Genomic DNA, 18684 nt, shown 5'->3' on the forward strand with positions numbered 1-18684 from the left:
CAGCGTAGCGACTTCTGTAGTGACATGGAGAGGTCGCTACAGAACCTGAAAAATAACTAAGTTCTGTAGCGATCTACGTATAGCAGAATGACCATGTCGTTACAGCGTGTCACTATGGCGAAAATACTGCTTTTTATTAAGTTGACGTAGATTTATTGGGTTGACCCAACTCATTTTTAGATTTCTACGAATGTTCTTCAGACATAATATTGAGACTTATCTTATTTTCTCTCAAACTACATTGGTGATTAAGTGAAGATTTATGGTGTTTAGTGTTAGATCTCTATGTTTCTTTACTTATCCACTATTCTTAATGTTAGATTAGTGTTGATCTTTCTAATCTAAATCTTTAGGCATTTCATGTCCGAAAGGTGTTTGACGAAATGTCTGAACCAAGTAGATCTTGCTCTAAACTTACCTTACCAAAGACATTTGATGTTAAGAAAGTTTAGATAGTTATTAGACTTATTTTTAATGATTGTTTAAGTCATTTAGGCTAAAAGACATTTGATATCTAGTTAATTAAAGCAAATGGGCATTCATCTTGACAAAAAACTTGTTTAATTTAGAGTTCTAGATTTAAGAAAATCTTTTGATTAAAAACTTGTCATCCTAATTTGAATATTAATCATTCCAAGTCAAATGCCATGAATTTTATTGTCTCTTATTGATAGAAAATTTGTTACTTTATTGCATTTTAGTTTTGTTCTTGCATCATATCACTTCACTAAACTGTTCACTAAACTGGTTGCACTAAAATTAAATATTTATTTGCATTTTCATTGCTTCAAAATGACTTAAGATTTAATTGACATGTATCTTCAACGAGTGGGTTAGGGCCGTTAGGCCATAGTTGGAATGCCTTTGCGCGTCTGTTATGTAATTTTATTGGGCTTTATATATTATCGTCCTATATTTGACCACTCTAATGGATAATAACTTCACTAATATTTGGATCGAAGACTTTAAAGCATTACGTTGATATGTGACTATCAAGTGTGATTGGACACTTCAGTTAAGTCCAAAGCGTTATTGTCAAAAGGATATTTATTAACTATGTCAAAACTGTTGAGCTGTATATTTTATACTCCTATCTTACAGAATTATTGTCAGCTTAGAAGTTCATTTTCACAAGCAAAAGTTGTTTCATTTTTTATCCTCCTCACCTATCCAGCCATCGTATACATACAACTCGGGACGGCTCATGTTGCATTTACTAAAACATAAAATAGCCTTTTGCGGTTTACTTGTCAATTTCAAGTTAGTTATCGACAAAATCAAGCAATTCATATTCATTTTGAACACCTAATGGACGAGAAGATCTGAAATTATCAATTTTCAAAATCTCTCGTTTGTGTTTGTTGTTTTTATTTTTTTAATATTGTATTTGGCCGCCTTTATATTGTGTACATGAAGCAACCCAATAAACCCATAAACAAACGAAAATATGATATATTCCACAGATAATTATTGATAACTGACAAAATAACAAAACATTATACTCGGTCACATCTGTTAATAAAGTAATTATAGTATTCACAATCACAGCTCCCGTGTGTATAAATAACAACACCAATCTTTATCAAAAATATCATTGATCAAAAGAGAATCTAATTAGTAACAGAATGGCTGATTTGAAAATGAATGTTTCTTGTTTCTTCTTCATTCAAGTACTATTGTTGTTGTTTCTCTCTTCTTTTGCTCCAACCAATGCTCAAGGGTTGAAAGTTGGGTTCTATGACAAGACATGCTCCAAAGCTGAGGCTATTGTTAAGAAGTCTGTCTCCGATGCCATGAAGAATGACCCGACAATTGGAGCTCCTTTGCTCAGAATGTTCTTCCACGACTGTTTCGTTCGGGTAATGTTCTTTCTTGACAACCCTAATGTACAAATCGTTTTTTGGTACTTTTTTCGATCTAATTAACGTACCATGATGTTTAGGGTTGTGAAGGGTCGGTCTTGCTAGAGCTAAATAACAAAAAGGACGAGAAGAATGCAGCTCCTAACCTCAGCCTTCGAGGGTTTGAGGTCATAGATAATGTAAAGGCAGCTGTAGAAAAGGAGTGTCCAGGCGTTGTTTCTTGCTCTGATGTCTTGGCCCTTGTCGCCAGAGATGCAGTTGTAGCGGTTAGTATAAATTTATTTACAACATAAAATTATATATAACTGCTCGGGTTCACGGAATCTTTGTTTCAAGTTAAAATGGTGATTATAAACTCTGGAAATTAGGTTCGGATACAATGATTACTTGACTACGATCTAAAGAGACTATGAATATACTGATCGATACATTTTCAGCTTGATGGACCGTCTTGGGGAGTTGAAACGGGAAGAAGAGACGGTCGAGTTACAAACATCAATGAGGCCAGATCGAACTTACCATCACCACTTAATAACATCACTAGCCTTATCAGTCAATTTGATTCTAAAGGCCTCGACAAGAAAGACCTCGCCGTGCTCTCGGGTCTGTTATTTAATCAAACAATCATAAAAATATATTAGATCAAAAAGATTAAAACTGCGTATATTCTGAATAAACAAGAAAAATATTTGTCATCAGAAAAAAATCTGATAAGAACAATGCATGCCAAAACAAATTATAAAAAAATGTTAGTTTTAACTTCGGTCTGAAATCTCTTATATATATATATATAAAGAAATCTGTCTGAATATGTATATTTACATTTTGATAGGTGGACACACGGTCGGGCAGGGACACTGTCCTTTAATCCTTAACCGGCTGTACAATTTCACCGGGAAAGGAGACAGTGACCCGGACTTAGACACGGAATACGCAGCCACCCTCAGAAAAAGATGCAAGCCCACCGATACAACGACGGCTCTAGAAATGGATCCAGGAAGCTTCAAAACATTCGATGAGAGCTACTTCAAGCTTGTTTCACAAAGAAGAGGGTTCTTTCAATCTGATGCAGCTCTTTTAAACAACCAAGAAACTAAGTCTTACGTTCTCAAGCAAACAAAAAGTTATGGGTCTAGTTTCTCTAAGGATTTTGGTGTCTCTATGGTGAAGATGGGTCGGATTGGAGTTTTAACTGGTAAGGCCGGGGAAGTTCGGAAGAAGTGCAGAATGGTTAACTAAGTACAGATCTTCTTGTGAGATTGTGATTATTTGTATTGCAGTTGTTTGTGTATTTTCTCTTGAAATATTATGTGTGAAATAAACGTATCAACTTGTCTAAATGGGAAGTAAAATTGTAAAACCAATTCTGTCAAAGCAAGTTTTTTTCTTGTCATGAACATTTATATGGATCATGTATTTTCTATAAAATGAACTACATGTCATATATATTATAGAGGGATTTTTTTTTTTGATCAATTATAGAGGGATGTTATTTTATATCTTGTCTTCTTTTGGCATTTATCTTAACTAGACTGTATATGATACATAATATCGAACTTAAAATTTGGTATTTCTGAATATTCTATAGATTTAGAAAAACACTCACCACAACATTTTCCGTCTTGTAATGAACATTGTTACTTTAGACAACTAGCGGCGAACAATAGTATTTACTTTAACTTTATAAGGAGTGTATAATTTTTAACTACTATTTTTTTGCATTAATCAGATCTTATCTTTAATTTAAAAAATATTTTGAATTCAAACTCTAGCTAGTAGGTGGCCCTGTTTTGGATCTAATTTTTCTGAAAGCTTTACTCATTTCATACAAATTACATAATTGATATTTTACATGCATATATATAGAGAGAGAACTAGATTATATATATAAAAAAAATTGAGCATAAAGTTTCAGGAGCTCATATATATACATTCACGGTTTATATACACATGACATTATGACAAGAAAAGACTCTCTAAAGAGTTCTTCCATAATGAAAACAAACAAGAACAAAAAAAGGGTTAACATAAAAATTAAAAAGAAAACGCAGAGGACAAATCACCTGCACAAACAAAAGTTAATAAACGATTAAATAACATAATCACAAAACCTAAGTATCAAGAAACAGAGAGACGAACCTTTTGATCGATTTAGATATCTGAGAATCATCATCACTGAACAGCGTTAACGGAGCTCACTTTACCACTGAGAGGCGAACATGGCAAACTCGGCCGTGAGATCAGGAACAAACTGAGACGCCGCGGATTAACGTATCGTCGATTATCTGGACTCGCAGCTCTGGCTTCCACCAGAACACAGAGATCCTCCTCCCTGATCTTCAAAACCTGGCTGTGTACTCGCTCCTTGGACGTCTTCCCCGTGATCGTAGCAGCTGCTGCTCCCCAACGTCCGACGGATCTCGGAGACTCGGTCTCGGCTTCAGATGATCCGCTGCTCTCTGTTTCAACCTCTTCCACCATCTTCCTAGCTATTGCCTCCATCTCCGACCACGCTTCGGCTTCACGTCTCGTCGTCATCGTCTTTAGAAAATAATTCGAAAGTTTGAAATTTAATGTGAGAACTGTGAGAGACATGTGAAACAGAGCTTCCTAATTTATATAAACGGTTATTCCTGATGTGTCGGATTTGATGACGTCACGAGATATGTGTACCATAGAGAGTATGACACGTGGAGAATAGATGAGTGTGTCGGAAAGAGAAATTGTGTGGACCGGATCTCTCTGTTGTGTTGTTTGACCAGATGATATGAGACGTGTGGAAGAAGTGGAAATCGGATCTGAAAACGACCACATCCGAAGCCGTTTTGTTCGGCATTTTTCCAACACTATGTTCGATAACTTCCATATGCCATGTCATCTCCACAATGATCCCTCTTTAGATTGCGTTTAAAGAGCTAACATGTTCTTATCTCCATTCAGTTTTTGTACAGATGTAGATTATTTATCATATTTTAGTTTATTGATATCAGATATTTGCATCTCATATCGTTAAATTGAGTCTTATGGTGAACAGTTAAAAAAAAGAAAAAAGTAGTCAGGAGATCTAAATTATAACAGTTGCGTGAATTTAAATAGTGTGTTCTTGGGTTGATGAAATCTAACGGGATTTTTTTTAGATTTTAGAAAATGTTTTTAACATATTTATACTTATAAATACTTATGTGATTATGTAATAATTTAGGTATAACTTTTGTTTTTGTTTTTTATAACCGTGGTGTAATAAAAAAAATAGGTATAACTTTCTTAACATTAACAACAAAATCATAATTGTCCAATGATTGGTAATGGAAAGGCAGGGGAGAGTCATATCCATCGGCGGATAACAAAATAATACTATACTAAAAACCAAATATACTCATCATATAAGGTGTCCACCTAGGATTATTAATTCCAGCCAATCATATGGCTTCATCTCTCCACATCACCACCGAATTGGGCATTATTGGTTAGGCCCAGTTTAAATCAAACATTAGGGTATTGTTTTGGACAATATGAATCGTCTCTTGAAGATGCCTCTAGATACCTGAGGCCCAAATAAAATTAAATCAAATATTTTTTGGGAAAATCGCATAAAAAACCCTCAAAGTGTCACTTACTAACACTTTAAACTTTGAAGTTTTTTCACTAACACTTTTAACCTTCAAAGTGACATTTGTATCATAAAAAACCTTCAAATCAAAAAATTGACCGGTTCAGCAGGTAATTTTCTAAAAATAATTATTTAATTAATAAAATAAACAAAATAAATAAATAAATATCCAAAAAATAAATAAAAATCGAAAAATTCTAATAAAATTTACAAAAATGAAAAAAAAATCAAAAAAATAAATTAAAATTTTAGAAAATTAAATAAATATATTAAAAATTAAATTATTTTCTAAAAATATTAATAAAAATAACTAAAAAGTTAATAATAAATAAGATTAAATTTAAATAGAGAAGAACTAAATAAAAAGTTCACAATTTTTTTTTTAAAAATGGAAAATATAAAATTCAAAATCACTAGTGACGATGATGGTTTCTCACATAACCATTAACAATGACGATAATTGCTATATCTCCAACGATAGTTTCCAACATCATCTTGAAAATGACAAAGAAAATATTTTTCAAACTTTTGAATTTTCATTTTTTTTGAAATATATGAATTTTTTTATTTTCTGTTTTTAGTTTGATCTCATTTATTTTTGAATTTTAATTTTCTAAATAATAATTAATTTCAGATTTTTTTCTAACTTTTTTGATTGTTATGTAATTATATATTAATTAATAAAAATCAGAAAATTAGAAAAAATCAGAAAATTAATTAAAATTCAAAACTAAATGAGATCAAATTAAAAAAACAGATATACTCATCATATAAGGTGTCCACCTAGGATTATTAATTCCAGCCAATCATATGGCTTCATCTCTCCACATCACCACCGAATTGGGCATTATTGGTTAGGCCCAGTTTAAATCAAACATTAGGGTATTGTTTTTGACAATATGAATCGTCTCTTGAAGATGCCTCTAGATACCTGAGGCCCAAATAAAATTAAATCAAATATTTTTTGGGAAAATCGCATAAAAAACCCTCAAAGTGTCACTTACTAACACTTTAAACTTTGAAGTTTTTTCACTAACACTTTTAACCTTCAAAGTGACATTTGTATCATAAAAAACCTTCAAATCAAAAAATTGACCGGTTCAGCAGGTAATTTTCTAAAAATAATTATTTAATTAATAAAATAAACAAAATAAATAAATAAATATCCAAAAAATAAATAAAAATCGAAAAATTCTAATAAAATTTACAAAAATGAAAAAAAATCAAAAAATAAATTAAAATTTTAGAAAATTAAATAAATATATTAAAAATTAAATTATTTTCTAAAAATATTAATAAAAATAACTAAAAAGTTAATAATAAATAAGATTAAATTTAAATAGAGAAGAACTAAATAAAAAGTTCACAATTTTTTTTTAAAAAATGGAAAATATAAAATTCAAAATCACTAGTGACGATGATGGTTTCTCACATAACCATTAACAATGACGATAATTGCTATATCTCTAACGATAGTTTCCAACATCATCTTGAAAATGACAAAAGAAAATCTTTTTCAAACTTTTGAATTTTCATTTTTTTTGAAATATATGAATTTTTATTTATCTGTTTTTTTAATTTGATCTCATTTAGTTTTGAATTTTAATTAATTTTCTGATTTTTTCTAATTTTCTGATTTTTATTAATTAATATATAATTACATAACAATCAAAAAAGTTAGAAAAAAATCTGAAATTAATTATTATTTAGAAAATTAAAATTCAAAAATAAATGAGATCAAACTAAAAACAGAAAATAAAAAAATTCATATATTTCAAAAAAAATGAAAATTCAAAAGTTTGAAAAAATATTTTTTTGTCATTTTTAAGATGATGTTGGAAACTATCATTGGAGATATGACAATTATCGTCATTGTTAATGGTTATGTGAGAAACCATCATCGTCACTTGTGAATTTTGAATTTTGAGTTTTATATTTTCCATTTTAAAAAAAAAACTGTGAACTTTTTATTTAGTTCTTCTCTATTTAAATTTAATCTTATTTATTATTAATTTTTTAGTTATTTTTATTAATATTTTAGAAAATAATTTAATTTTTAATATATTTATTTAATTTTCTAAAATTTTAATTTATTTTTTTGATTTCTTTTTTTTTTGATTTTTGTAAATTTTATTAAAATTTTCGATTTCTATTTATTTTTGGATTTTTATTTATTTATTTTGTTTATTTTATTAATTAAATAATTATTTTTGAAAAATTACCTGCTGAACCGGTCAATTTTTTGATTTGGAGGTTTTTTATGATACAAATGTCACATTGAAGGTTAAAAGTGTTAGTGAAAAAACTTAGTAAGTGACACTTTAAAGGTTTTTTATGCGATTTTCCCAATATTTTTTAGACATTGTTTTGTCGACAGAGAAGTGTCATAACTCTAATTTCATCTTCTCTATCGTTTCTACTTCCATGTCTTCATTAATTTTTTCCTTTCCACTTCCACATCTTCCATCATTCTTCTCCAAATCCGTTTCAATGTATTCACCACTATCTTCTCTAATCAATTTGATTAAACTCATTCAATGGATTCCTTTCACCTTCCTCTCCATTTGTCTATTTATAGATTTCTTTTCTTAGCTTATGTCTCCAGGGGAAGTAATTCATTTATGTTCATGAGCTTCTTTTTTATATATTGCAGATTCGAGCATAGAAACTGTATTTAGAAAATCTATACGAGTGGTTGAGATCGGTTGTCTGAGAAGCTATGGTTCACTAAACCGTGGTGAGCATCATGGAACTCTTTTATCTTCCTCAATCTCTACATCTCCCCCTCTTTACTCAGATAATCTTTGCTATATATAGTTCATTGATACTGCAGAGGCCGGAGCCTCCAAATGCTCACCACGGTTCAGTGAACCATAGCTTCTCAGGTCAGGTTCATATGAAGGAAATCAAAGGATGACTTAGCTTCTGCTGTCTTCTCTTCTCTCTCAAAGGGGGACCCAATACCCTGAAGCGGTCATAGAAGAACTTGCTCAGTCATTGAAAGGAGCGCTAAAGGTAAAAACATGTGCTTGAGTTTGGCCTTAGTTCTGATGAGCTTCATGTTTTATGTTTTGGACCTTTTGGCTGTTTACATGATTGAAGTTTTTTGTTTACAGGTCAGGCGTATATATTACGAAATAGCATAATCTTCTCTTTTCAAACAACTTGGTTGTGTTTCTCCAATCCTGCAATCCTCTCCGATGCAACAAATGTGTTTCTCCAAACATCACCAGTGTCATTAGGTATGAAGTGGTCACCCTGTCTCATATCGAAAGGAACATCATAATTTAAAATACACATTCACAGTAAATGTACACTCTATTTCCAGCTAACGATGACAACTACAGTACCATTTTTTTGGTCTTGGACAGAGAGATGATAAAACTCAGCAAAAAAAGGTGCAACCACTCTGGCACTTGCGGATGTTCGTTTTTGCTCCAAAATTCCGTTTAGCTTGCTTTTAAAAATTGTGACCTTTACTTTGACCCTTGAAACTCAAACATATTACAGATGAGTGGTGATGGAGGACCGGAGCTACCAAGCTGCCATGAAGTGCTAATTGGCAAGGAATGAGATTTCAGAATCATGTCACTCCATACAATTTCAAACAGTTACATGACATGCAGGAGGACAAAACCAATCTCTCATGACCTCATCCCTCCGCTTCAAACAAGTAGAAACAGCATCTGGCTTTTGCTCCAATCAGATTCTTCTCAAGTTTCCTTTTCTCGAATAGCTTTTTTCAAAATATACTTTATGGCCTCCTAAACCTCAAAAACAATCAAATTAAAGCTTCCAAAATGGCCTACTTACAGATATGCCATGATTAAAAAAAACAAAAAAAATCCAGATAGCAATTTACTAAGACATCCACTGAATAAAATAACATCCCCTAACTAATTTAAACATGATTGCAAAAAAAAAAGTACTTGCATTTGTTGTAGCTACATTAGTTTTCTCTAATAAAATGTCTAAAGACAGTGTCTTTACGCATGACTGCAAAAAGTACTTGCATTTGTTGTAGTTTCTTCACATTGTTTATGGAACTTGAACTTTGAATAAGGATTTTATTTATTTTTATTTGTCGAGAATGTTCAAATTCACTTCTTCTTACTTTCTTAAACCACTATAGATTTTCTCGAGTTCATGAGTTTGAGAAGCCTAATGATGAAGCAGCCCTCAATCTGATGTATTCATGTTCTTCTGCCGTTTTGGAAGAGTATCCTGATATCATCTTTGCATACAGATTCAGTGATGAATACAGGTTCCAATTTTTCACTTTGTTGCCTTTATTTGTCTTAGGTTTCTACACTCACTCCCATTCATATGTATATATCGCCTTTTAATTGTTTTCTCTGTATCTTTCGTAGCTTTGTATTCAAGAAAACTTCAAGATTCAACCAGAGACTAGCTAGGTACATGTGAATACAACTTAGAGGGAATGACTCAGGCTATTATAGTTACGAAGGTTTCAGGTATAACAATTACGAAGGTTGTCTCTCCTTCAGTCCTGCAACCTTTGACATCCCCAGTTGGAATCCCATTTGCCACCAGTTCTGAAGTGCCTCTATTTTCTGCAAGTGATTAGGGTGTATACTCAAGAGACTGGAGACCTAGATGTTGAAGAAAACGCCAGCACACGTAATTGTGACGAAGCACAGAGGAAAACGTGCTAAACTTGAGTAATAGAGCATTAACCACTCATTTTATAGATTGCACTCATGCGTAGGAGTACAACTTATCTTTTCAATTTTCAAGCAGATGAGTTTATCTATCTACAAATTTTATATGATTTATAAATCATTAAAAATGTACATTTATATAATTATAAACAGGTTCAACATACATTTTAAATTGGCTTATAAAATTTTAAAAACTCTAAAATTGATTTTTTTAAAGAGAAAAAGACAAAAATAGCACCAAACCAAGTTTTTGTCACAAAAATAGCATCACAAGGAAGAAAATGACCAAAATAAGTTTTATTGAAAGGTAAATATTCATTTATAACATTTGGGTTGATTAATCTAAGACTTAGGGTTTAGAGTTAAGAGGTGTAGTTTTAGGAATGTATTCAAATTTTTAAAAATAAAAAATGAAAATAAAAATTTTCAAAACAAAAAGGTGCTATTTTGGTCATTTTATTTTTTGAGTGCTATTTTTGTGATAAAAACTTAAAAAGTGCTATTTTAGAGATTTGCCCTTTTTAAAACCTTTATTAAATATATATAGACTCTTATAAATAACTTAAAGACATCTAGCAAATGATTTTATAAATACACTGAGCTGCAATTTCTTTGTATTTATTGATAACTAGACATAATTTTTTTTTTACAAATACCTATTTTAAAAAGATTTATTATTTATATTCTTAAAAAAATAAATTAAACATCAAATTATTTATATATGACAAAAATATTTAGTTGACAAAAAGATAAAGTTTTTATCTAACAATATATATACATGCTATTGTTGTGTTGAAATTTAAAAAACATTTACATATTCAAATATTTTAGAACATATCTTATACAAATATTTTTGTTTCACCATATTTAATAAAAAAATATAATAGAAAATATTATTTTCAAATAATAATACAATATATATATATATAAGAATTATCTTAGTTATCTAAAATATGTTTTTTGAAAATCTATTATATCAATTATAATTAATTATTTAATATAACAGATAAATCTAATATTACTGGTATGATATTCATTTTTAATTATATAATAAATTATATAATTTTTTATTAAGAGTAATATTGATATTAACCACTTTAATTTTTAACGTGAAATTCGAATACGAAAAATAATTTCAAAATAGTAATAGATCAGTTTTTAAGTAGGTCATAGCTTCGTGGCAGAAAAAAGTAATTCATAGCTAATCCCAAAAGATTATATATTACCGAGAAAACAATTATTTGTGTATTTAAAAAAAGCATTTGCACTGATTCTTTACTTTTTATTTTAATCTATAAATTCATGATATTTATTTTTCAAAAACACTCTAGTAATTTTAAAAAGGCTTGAATACGTGAAGAAATGGGATTTGTACAATGGCTTACATCGAGTGATAAGTGATACTACTACTTCATTTACGTGTTTGAATAATCTACCGCTGCTTGAATCTCTTCAAGTATAAAACACAATTATTAGTAGGCCTGGGCGTTTTTACCTCAACCCGAAGTACCTATCTAAACCCGAACCGGAAAAACCGAAACCGAATCCTAACTGTTATATAAAAATATCCGAACGGGACTTATGAGCTTAGCACTTTGGTGTTTGGTTATAACCCGAACCGATCCGAAATCCGAACTAGGATCCGAAAATATCCGAAATTAGTTAAATATGTTAATATTTTGATATATTTTATAGTGATTTAGATATTTTTGACTATTCAAAATATTTTTGTAGTTTGTTTTATTTGTTATTTTGAATTATTTTTAGCTAATTTAGTTAGTTTAACTAATATTTAATTAGATTTATAAACAATTTATATATTTTGAAACAAAAATTTGTCATTTTTTGAAGTTTAAAAAATATTTTTTTGAACGATTTTAAACATTGGTTACATCCGATCCGAACCGAACCGGAAGGAACCGAACCGAATCCGATCCGATAATTAGTAAATACCGAATGGTACTTCTAAGCATAATTCCGAAAATCCGAAAATCCGAATCACCCGGACCGATACCGAACGGGCCACCGAACGCCCAGGCCTAATTATTAGTATGGTGAGCTGGTTTCCACGTAGTTTGCATGTAACACGTGTGCATTATATAATCACGGACGGCGACATCAACTAAGAATTTAAGAATAATAAAATAGGATTTAGATGAAATAAACAAATTTTAACGGACCGAAGGCAAACAACTAATGCAATAACCCTAAAGAGGTTGCGTTATTACATAAGCAACCATTAGGCCCACAAGACATTTAAGCTTTAGCAAAAGGACGATCATTTTTTGTCTCAAAATAAAATATAACTCGAGAAAGGTTCGACACACAAAGAAACCACAAAACAATCGTCTGAAAAGAGGAAATTCAAAACTAAAGATATCAAAAAGCAGAGTGCTTCATAGCTAAAAGCAGGCGGCGAGAGTTGGGAGTTTACTCTTCGTCATCACCGTCAGCGTCGCCACCAGAGGCTTTCTTGGACGCAGACTTCTCGTTCCTTCTCTTCACTCTTCCTGGACGGCCACCACCGAAGGGACTGGTCAATGCAAAGTCGATGTGTTTCTGCGAGTCAAGTCTCACCATGAACGAAGGAATGTTCACCAATTGCTTTCCAACCCTAGACAACAAAAAACCAAATCAAGATCAGTAACAAGATCAACTCGATGCCACTATGAAAGTTTAAAACTTTGAATACCATCAACACAAAAAGAAAACATAAATCAGATGTGTAACAAAACCGTTTAATACTGGTAAAAATGATTTATAGACCAAACACACAGTTTGAGGTTTTAAAGTCAAAAAGGTCGTGTCGGAGAATGAAATGCTTATTCAGTTTCAATCAACACAGAACTGACCACCAACGAGGAACATCAAATGTGTAACAAAAAACGCTTTAGACTGGTAAAAACAATTCCGACAAGTTTGTAAACAAAACAGACAGTTTGAAGCGTAATGACCAAAAAGCTGTGATAAAACAAAATGAAATGCTTATTCAGAATTAATCAACACATTAGAACAAGAAAGCAATCTCTCCATATTTACCTGATATGCCTCTGCCTGATGAGGACACGGGAGTGATGGATAGACTTAGCCATACCAGACTTAAACACAATAGTCTGAAGACGACGCTCAAGAAAGTTCTCCACCGTCAAGGCCAAGACGTAATCGAGCTTGTTCTGGCTCTCGTCGAGAAGCCCGTACCGGTTCATCTTCCTTAGCAGGGCCTCTCCCTCAAAGATCCTCTTGGGATTCTTCTCGTCGAGAGTCAGAAGATCTCTGGCGGCGTTACGGATGCGGCTCAGAGAGTACTGGACTCTCCAGAGCTCACGCTTGTTGCGGAGACCGTACTCGCCGACTAGCTTCAGCTCCGAGTCCAGACGCTCCTTCTCGAAAGGACGTCTTGGTCCCTTGAAGGTCTTTCCATCTATTATTACACACAAACACAGATTATCAGCAATGTAACATCTTCGGACCGGATCTACGCAAATGAGATTTCTAAGAAATCTACCGAAGCAAAATCACAATGACTTGTATTCTAAATTTAGAGTGTATAGTAATCCTAAGCAGATCGAATCGAAGATGATGGTTAAACTAAGCGGCAGAGAGGAAGGTGGAGACTTACAGTTACGGTAGTAGCAAACGTGCACCATGTTTTGGTCTTCTTAGTGAGAAGCGGCGATCTTGAGAGCTGGAGCACGTAGAGAGGGTGAAGGAGACGAGTTCATCCTTTATATGGTTGTTTAAAAACCCTAAGTCTCGTGGCTTTCATGGGCCTTTCTGGATTTACGGGCCCGTTTTAATTGGAATATAACTCTATTGGGCTTAGATCAACTTGTTTGAACCCAGAATAATTTGTACCAAAGGATGTCCATTATACATAAGTCTGAATGTTATATCAAATATCCCAATATATTAGGGATAATTGCAAAATTAAAAATGACATACTGTATAATTTATTTTCTGCATCACGAAATAACTTTAGTTTAAAAATGAGCTTTGCATTAATGAAAATGCAAAATAGCAGGGAATATAATTCAAAAATTGATGTGGGGTGACAAGTGACAACTTGAGAAGAAATTGGAGGGAACTTAAAACAAGTTGGCTCTTAACTGCACATTATGTCCGAAAACAAAGCTGGCTCTCCATACTCGTATGCTGTATATGATTACTACAGTCACAACTGAAAGCGACAAGATATCGTTGTATTAATTTCTTATATGCAGCATAGCATACAGTGGCGGACTCGCGTTCGTATTATTAAAAATATGTTACACTATGTTAATGGGAAGTATTGTGCGTTCTTGTTTTGCTCGCATTGGAGGTGCGCACACTCGAAGATGTATAACAAAAGCCAGACACTTAAACTTGAATTGATTTATTTGAAAATCTTTTGACTTGGCGTAAACAAGCCCAACAAAGCCTGAAAGAACAAAAAACAGCTATGTGTTATTGAACCGAGTGTTGCTGTTCTAAGATACAATCATCCTTTTACTAAAGATGATTGTTGAATCAATGTCTTTTTTCACGACGACGAAGAAGCTGTCTCCATCTTAGTCGGAGCAGCTCTAGTGTAGATATAGTGAAGAACATGACCTCCCTTAGGATCAACAGAATCCATTTGCGTCCATTGATCTTGTTTTCTAGAACCTGACTCGTCCTTCCTTCCTCCGATGCAAACAGAGTATGATCCTTCCTGATGCCAACATAGTCTCCCGGATGAAACCGAGTACCACGGTCATTGATGGACTATTATGTTTCCCGGTGTCACATTCTTCAAAATCAAACACACTCTCAGACTGATTTGGTTCTCTGCATCCTAATTAGCTTATTGTTCTTGGGTTTAGAGTCAGGACGTTCTTTGTTGAACCACTGGTTTTCTTCGTAGCCCAACGCTTAAACACCAAACTCAACCGACTTGAAGAACCATCTAAGAACAACAATACAAGTGAATTAATCAGAAGAGATAACGAAAACACACACACATACATAGTGATCTTGAAATCAGCCTCAAGAGAGAATGATAAGTATATATACCGGAAATGCCACTGCCACCGTAAGTAGCAACCTCTGTGATTAGTTCCCTCAAGCTAACTATTTTGCATATGGATGCTGCTGAGTTCAAGAAATTCATTTTTTTTTTCAGAATCTGCAAGCAACAAAGAGCATAACTATTCAAAGGATAATCTGATTCAATACTTACAATTTCACTTCAAGATTCGAATATGCAAATATTGTCAGATGTAAATTAATCATTGACCTTCTTATGTTCAACGATTGATTAACTGATTAGTCTCAAGAACTATAAACATCACACATAGGGTCTTGACGTTTAGTCTTTTACATTACGACCCCTACATTTTCATTTGGATCTAAGTTATAAATTTTTGCGAAATGAAATTTGCCTTTGTCGTTACCGATTTAATATTTCACGATTAGAAATAATATTTCAAAATTGTTACTTCCGTTTCAAATTTGAAGTTTTTTGGAAAGAAACCAATAATACTCCCAAGGTATGAAAACTATCTCAATGTCCTGCAAGTTTGGTTTGTATATGTGAACAAGTTGACATGATGATCACTATCTCTTATTTCTTGTTAACGCAGGAAATTAAAAGTGATATTTTCATCATCTGTATGCTGTATGCATCCATTTGTTTGAACAACTTGACATGATCTATAAAACCCTTTTCGACAGTAATCAATATCCATGTGATCCAGCACATGCTTGAGATCTTTTTATACAAATACTTTGAAATTTTTATCCAAATGTTTTCTTTTAAAGGGTCCTACGGTCCGTGCTTTGCCGTGCCGTTCCCCGACCCTACATGTTTCTTATAATAGCCCTTGTATTATTTTTGTCAGACCTTTTTTTTGTAATACCAATTATTTTCATTAGTTTCTTTATTTTTCTAAACGCATATTAGTGTAATTCGAATATATGAAAGAAACATAGCTAAACTTATCCTTTTTTTTTACATTAACTAAAATTATCTTCCATGCAATATATTTACATTTTGTCGCCATGTTGCAAAAATCAAACTGGTAATTTTCTCATATGCTCTCTATTTAACCGGATCCCAAACAATTGAAAACTTATTAAACAAAACCAAATGTCTTATTCATTTCATAGTTTACAAATCAATATATTAAAAACGAGCAGACCTATTATCCTAGATAAATTTAATATCCGTTGTCATTTCCTATAAGTTCTCCATCTTTTGTACATTTTGGGTTATTCACTTTTTTCATTTACTATGTTCTTCTGTCGTGTATCATTAAATATATTTACTTCTGGTAAATAATGACTTCATACGTTTTTTTTTTTGTTTCCCTTTTTTTTTTTTCCATCTAAGAAATTGATTAAAGGGCCAAGCCCATAGCAAAGGTTTATACAACAAAATACAAAGAAACCCAAACAAGTGGGCTCATTAGCACCAAACAAAAGTGGGCCTAAAGCCCAAAAGAAAATGGAAACCCTAGCAGAAAGTGTGCCACCGACACCACCGGATCGCACCGGACACGCTGACCACACTGGCTCTGCACCTTTACCGGATCCCACCGGACAAGATCCACCTCGCAAACCTCAACAATCAACCGACCAAACAACGACTCTTCCTGATTTTGAAACCTCAACACACCTCAACGGAGAGTCTATCGAGCCTCGCCCGAGAACTCATCCCGAGTCGTCGTGGTCCACAACTTCATCACCACCGCTTCATTCACCGGATCCTTCACCGGGGAGCATCATCAACCTCGAGATCTCCTCACGAATCGAAGCCTCAAACCGACACCGAGCCACCACACAAAAGTACCGGAGCAAAACAAGCCTCCACCTTCCAAGACAACTGAAGCCGACCGTTCTCCTGAATAAAGAGCCACGGCGGTTACAAAAGCCGAACGTCCACCACAAAGAAGTGCGACGCCGGAGACAATACAACTACTCAAAGAAATAAAAACCTTAGATTAGAAAGAATCTACTTGGAAAACAAAGAGAAAACCAGAGGAAATTAGAGGAAACCGGGCCGACGGTGGCATAGAAAGCCCATTCCGTCGGCCGGTCAAAGAAAAACGCCGGTGAAGCTCATACGTTATTACTTACGAAAAAGATAATATATCTTAAAATCAAAAATATCCCTATGTTCCCTCCTTTTCTCCGAGCACAGTGGCTTAACACAATAACTGGGTGAGAGCATGTGGAACTGGGTAAATGCACATGCCTTCTCTTTATCCTCATTTCAATCTTTTTTGTATTTTTACGTAATAACAACTTTACATGAATTGATATTTACGCAGTACACAAGCTGGTATATGTGTGTGCATGTGTATTAACGTTTTTGTTGTTGCATATGTCTTTCAACTTGCCTAAATCGTAATGTTCTTGTATTTACGAACAGATATATCTAGTGGTGGAATCAGTATTACTACTACCTGCGTGCTTGTGGTTCACTTTTACTCAAAACAGATTTAAGAAGAAGAAAAAGTGTTATTGAGGTCGTAAGTAGTAACTCTAAAGGAATAGTCATTCTCCTACTACTTAACTCTACTAAGAATTTGTTCATCTATATATTTGAATCCCTTGATTGAAATCTGCTAAGCAATCAACCTGACAATCCTGATTGTAGCAAGTGACCTAGATCTGATTTCTATCATTAAAAAACATAACGATACATACGATTGAGTAATAAATTTCTCTTCACTCGTCACTATATTCTAAACTATTTAATTAATCATCATCCCTCAACAAGTATTAGGGTATTTTTTTGTTGGTAAGAAACAAGTAAGGGTATTAATAGTGTAGTAAAGACTGTAGTTACAATTTTACAGTTGGGACCGTTGGTCAGATCTAACTCCCTTCTCCTTCTTCAATGCACCGTCCTTTTTTTCTCTGTCTTTCAAAACAAGATAAACAATCTACTTCTTCACAAAAATATCATATCACCAATGTAAACCAAGGATTCGTACTATATCTCTTTAAAATAAAGTCTGAATTGAAAATTCAAAACTTATGTATCTGAAATCATAGTTCAAAACGTCAAAATCACATATTGTGGTTTACCGATTACCGAAAAACTATTAGGAATCTAAATACAATACTAATTTTAAACTAACCACAACGATAAAAAAAATCTTCAAACCGAACTAGTTTATCCCAAAATCTCGAACCAAAATTCTGATCCCCTCCACATTTTTTTTTCATACTATGCAGTGGAATGTTTAAAAAAAAGGAATGTAACCGGAGAAAGCTCCTTCATACATGTTATAGCTTACACAAATGTGACTCTCCAGGGTTTGAGATTTACTCAACCCAACTGAAAAATGGAGATGAAACAAAATGCAAGATAATTATAGTTGGTTTCCTTTAATTAAAAGGAATGTAAAAATATGTAAAATCACTTAAAAATATACTGCAATCTGTGAGACTGAAAACATATAAGTTATAGCATACAAAACATACGATGTATAGTATCTTACTATCGTTCTTAGATTTTTAAAACTAATAAGGTTCATAATATATTACACAAGTATCGAATTCA

The 18684-nt window shown here is 32.7% G+C and overlaps 4 protein-coding genes and 1 long non-coding RNA gene across 10 annotated transcripts; 2 read left to right on the forward strand and 3 right to left on the reverse strand.

Moving 5' to 3' along the window:
* Positions 1 to 1580: 1580 nt before the first annotated feature.
* LOC108839942 (peroxidase 56-like) lies at positions 1581 to 3255 on the forward strand. Its single transcript, XM_018612729.2, has 4 exons — positions 1581 to 1859; positions 1943 to 2128; positions 2300 to 2465; positions 2695 to 3255. Exons 1-4 carry the CDS (start codon positions 1626 to 1628, stop codon positions 3099 to 3101), a joined length of 993 nt encoding a protein of 330 aa, XP_018468231.1. The 5' UTR covers positions 1581 to 1625; the 3' UTR covers positions 3102 to 3255.
* Positions 3256 to 3931: 676 nt separating this feature from the next.
* On the reverse strand, positions 3932 to 4460 carry LOC108840579 (uncharacterized). Its single transcript, XM_056991887.1, has one exon. It carries the CDS (start codon positions 4455 to 4457, stop codon positions 4035 to 4037), a length of 423 nt encoding a protein of 140 aa, XP_056847867.1. The 5' UTR covers positions 4458 to 4460; the 3' UTR covers positions 3932 to 4034.
* Positions 4461 to 7843: 3383 nt separating this feature from the next.
* On the forward strand, positions 7844 to 10304 carry LOC108841540 (uncharacterized). Of its 6 annotated transcripts, none has more exons than XR_008942619.1 (8): positions 7844 to 7964; positions 8126 to 8209; positions 8290 to 8487; positions 8589 to 8714; positions 8801 to 8870; positions 8983 to 9736; positions 9843 to 9947; positions 10054 to 10304. It is a non-coding gene; the product is annotated as an uncharacterized LOC108841540 (long non-coding RNA). The 6 variants fall into 6 exon arrangements; XR_001948144.2 differs by having other exon boundaries at positions 8983 to 9145; positions 9605 to 9736; positions 9843 to 10304; XR_001948146.2 differs by having other exon boundaries at positions 8801 to 8896; positions 9843 to 10304.
* A 2112-nt stretch (positions 10305 to 12416) lies between these two features.
* Positions 12417 to 13894, reverse strand: LOC108817245 (40S ribosomal protein S9-1). The gene is made up of 3 exons (XM_018589887.2): positions 13774 to 13894; positions 13194 to 13575; positions 12417 to 12768 (listed from the first exon to the last, which is right to left on the reverse strand). The coding sequence occupies exons 1-3, from the start codon at positions 13799 to 13801 to the stop codon at positions 12585 to 12587; spliced, it is 594 nt and encodes a 197-aa protein (XP_018445389.1). The 5' UTR covers positions 13802 to 13894; the 3' UTR covers positions 12417 to 12584.
* Positions 13895 to 14673: 779 nt separating this feature from the next.
* On the reverse strand, positions 14674 to 15282 carry LOC108817252 (uncharacterized). Its single transcript, XM_057004280.1, has 3 exons — positions 15186 to 15282; positions 15005 to 15078; positions 14674 to 14844 (listed from the first exon to the last, which is right to left on the reverse strand). The coding sequence occupies exons 1-3, from the start codon at positions 15280 to 15282 to the stop codon at positions 14674 to 14676; spliced, it is 342 nt and encodes a 113-aa protein (XP_056860260.1).
* Between the last annotated feature and the right edge of the window lie 3402 nt (positions 15283 to 18684).

Source organism: Raphanus sativus, chromosome 2 (assembly GCF_000801105.2).
Source record: "Raphanus sativus cultivar WK10039 chromosome 2, ASM80110v3, whole genome shotgun sequence".
In the NCBI taxonomy this organism is placed as follows: domain Eukaryota; kingdom Viridiplantae; phylum Streptophyta; class Magnoliopsida; order Brassicales; family Brassicaceae; genus Raphanus; species Raphanus sativus.

Excerpts from the sequence above, each read along its gene's own strand:
- LOC108839942 (XM_018612729.2), top strand. The coding sequence starts at position 1,626 with ATGGCTGATTTGAAAATGAATGTTTCTTGTTTCTTCTTCATTCAAGTA. Across the intron at positions 1,860-1,942 it reads TCCACGACTGTTTCGTTCGG|GGTTGTGAAGGGTCGGTCTT; the intron begins GTAATGTTCTTT and ends CATGATGTTTAG. Across the intron at positions 2,129-2,299 it reads CCAGAGATGCAGTTGTAGCG|CTTGATGGACCGTCTTGGGG; the intron begins GTTAGTATAAAT and ends ATACATTTTCAG.
- LOC108840579 (XM_056991887.1), bottom strand. The coding sequence starts at position 4,457 with ATGTCTCTCACAGTTCTCACATTAAATTTCAAACTTTCGAATTATTTT.
- LOC108817245 (XM_018589887.2), bottom strand. The coding sequence starts at position 13,801 with ATGGTGCACGTTTGCTACTACCGTAACT. Across the intron at positions 13,576-13,773 it reads CGTTTGCTACTACCGTAACT|ATGGAAAGACCTTCAAGGGA; the intron begins GTAAGTCTCCAC and ends GTGTAATAATAG. Across the intron at positions 12,769-13,193 it reads ATCAGGCAGAGGCATATCAG|GGTTGGAAAGCAATTGGTGA; the intron begins GTAAATATGGAG and ends TTTGTTGTCTAG.
- LOC108817252 (XM_057004280.1), bottom strand. The coding sequence starts at position 15,282 with ATGAATTTCTTGAACTCAGCAGCATCCATATGCAAAATAGTTAGCTTG. Across the intron at positions 15,079-15,185 it reads CGGTGGCAGTGGCATTTCCG|ATGGTTCTTCAAGTCGGTTG; the intron begins GTATATATACTT and ends TGTTGTTCTTAG. Across the intron at positions 14,845-15,004 it reads CCAGTGGTTCAACAAAGAAC|GAAGGATCATACTCTGTTTG; the intron begins GTCCTGACTCTA and ends TGTTGGCATCAG.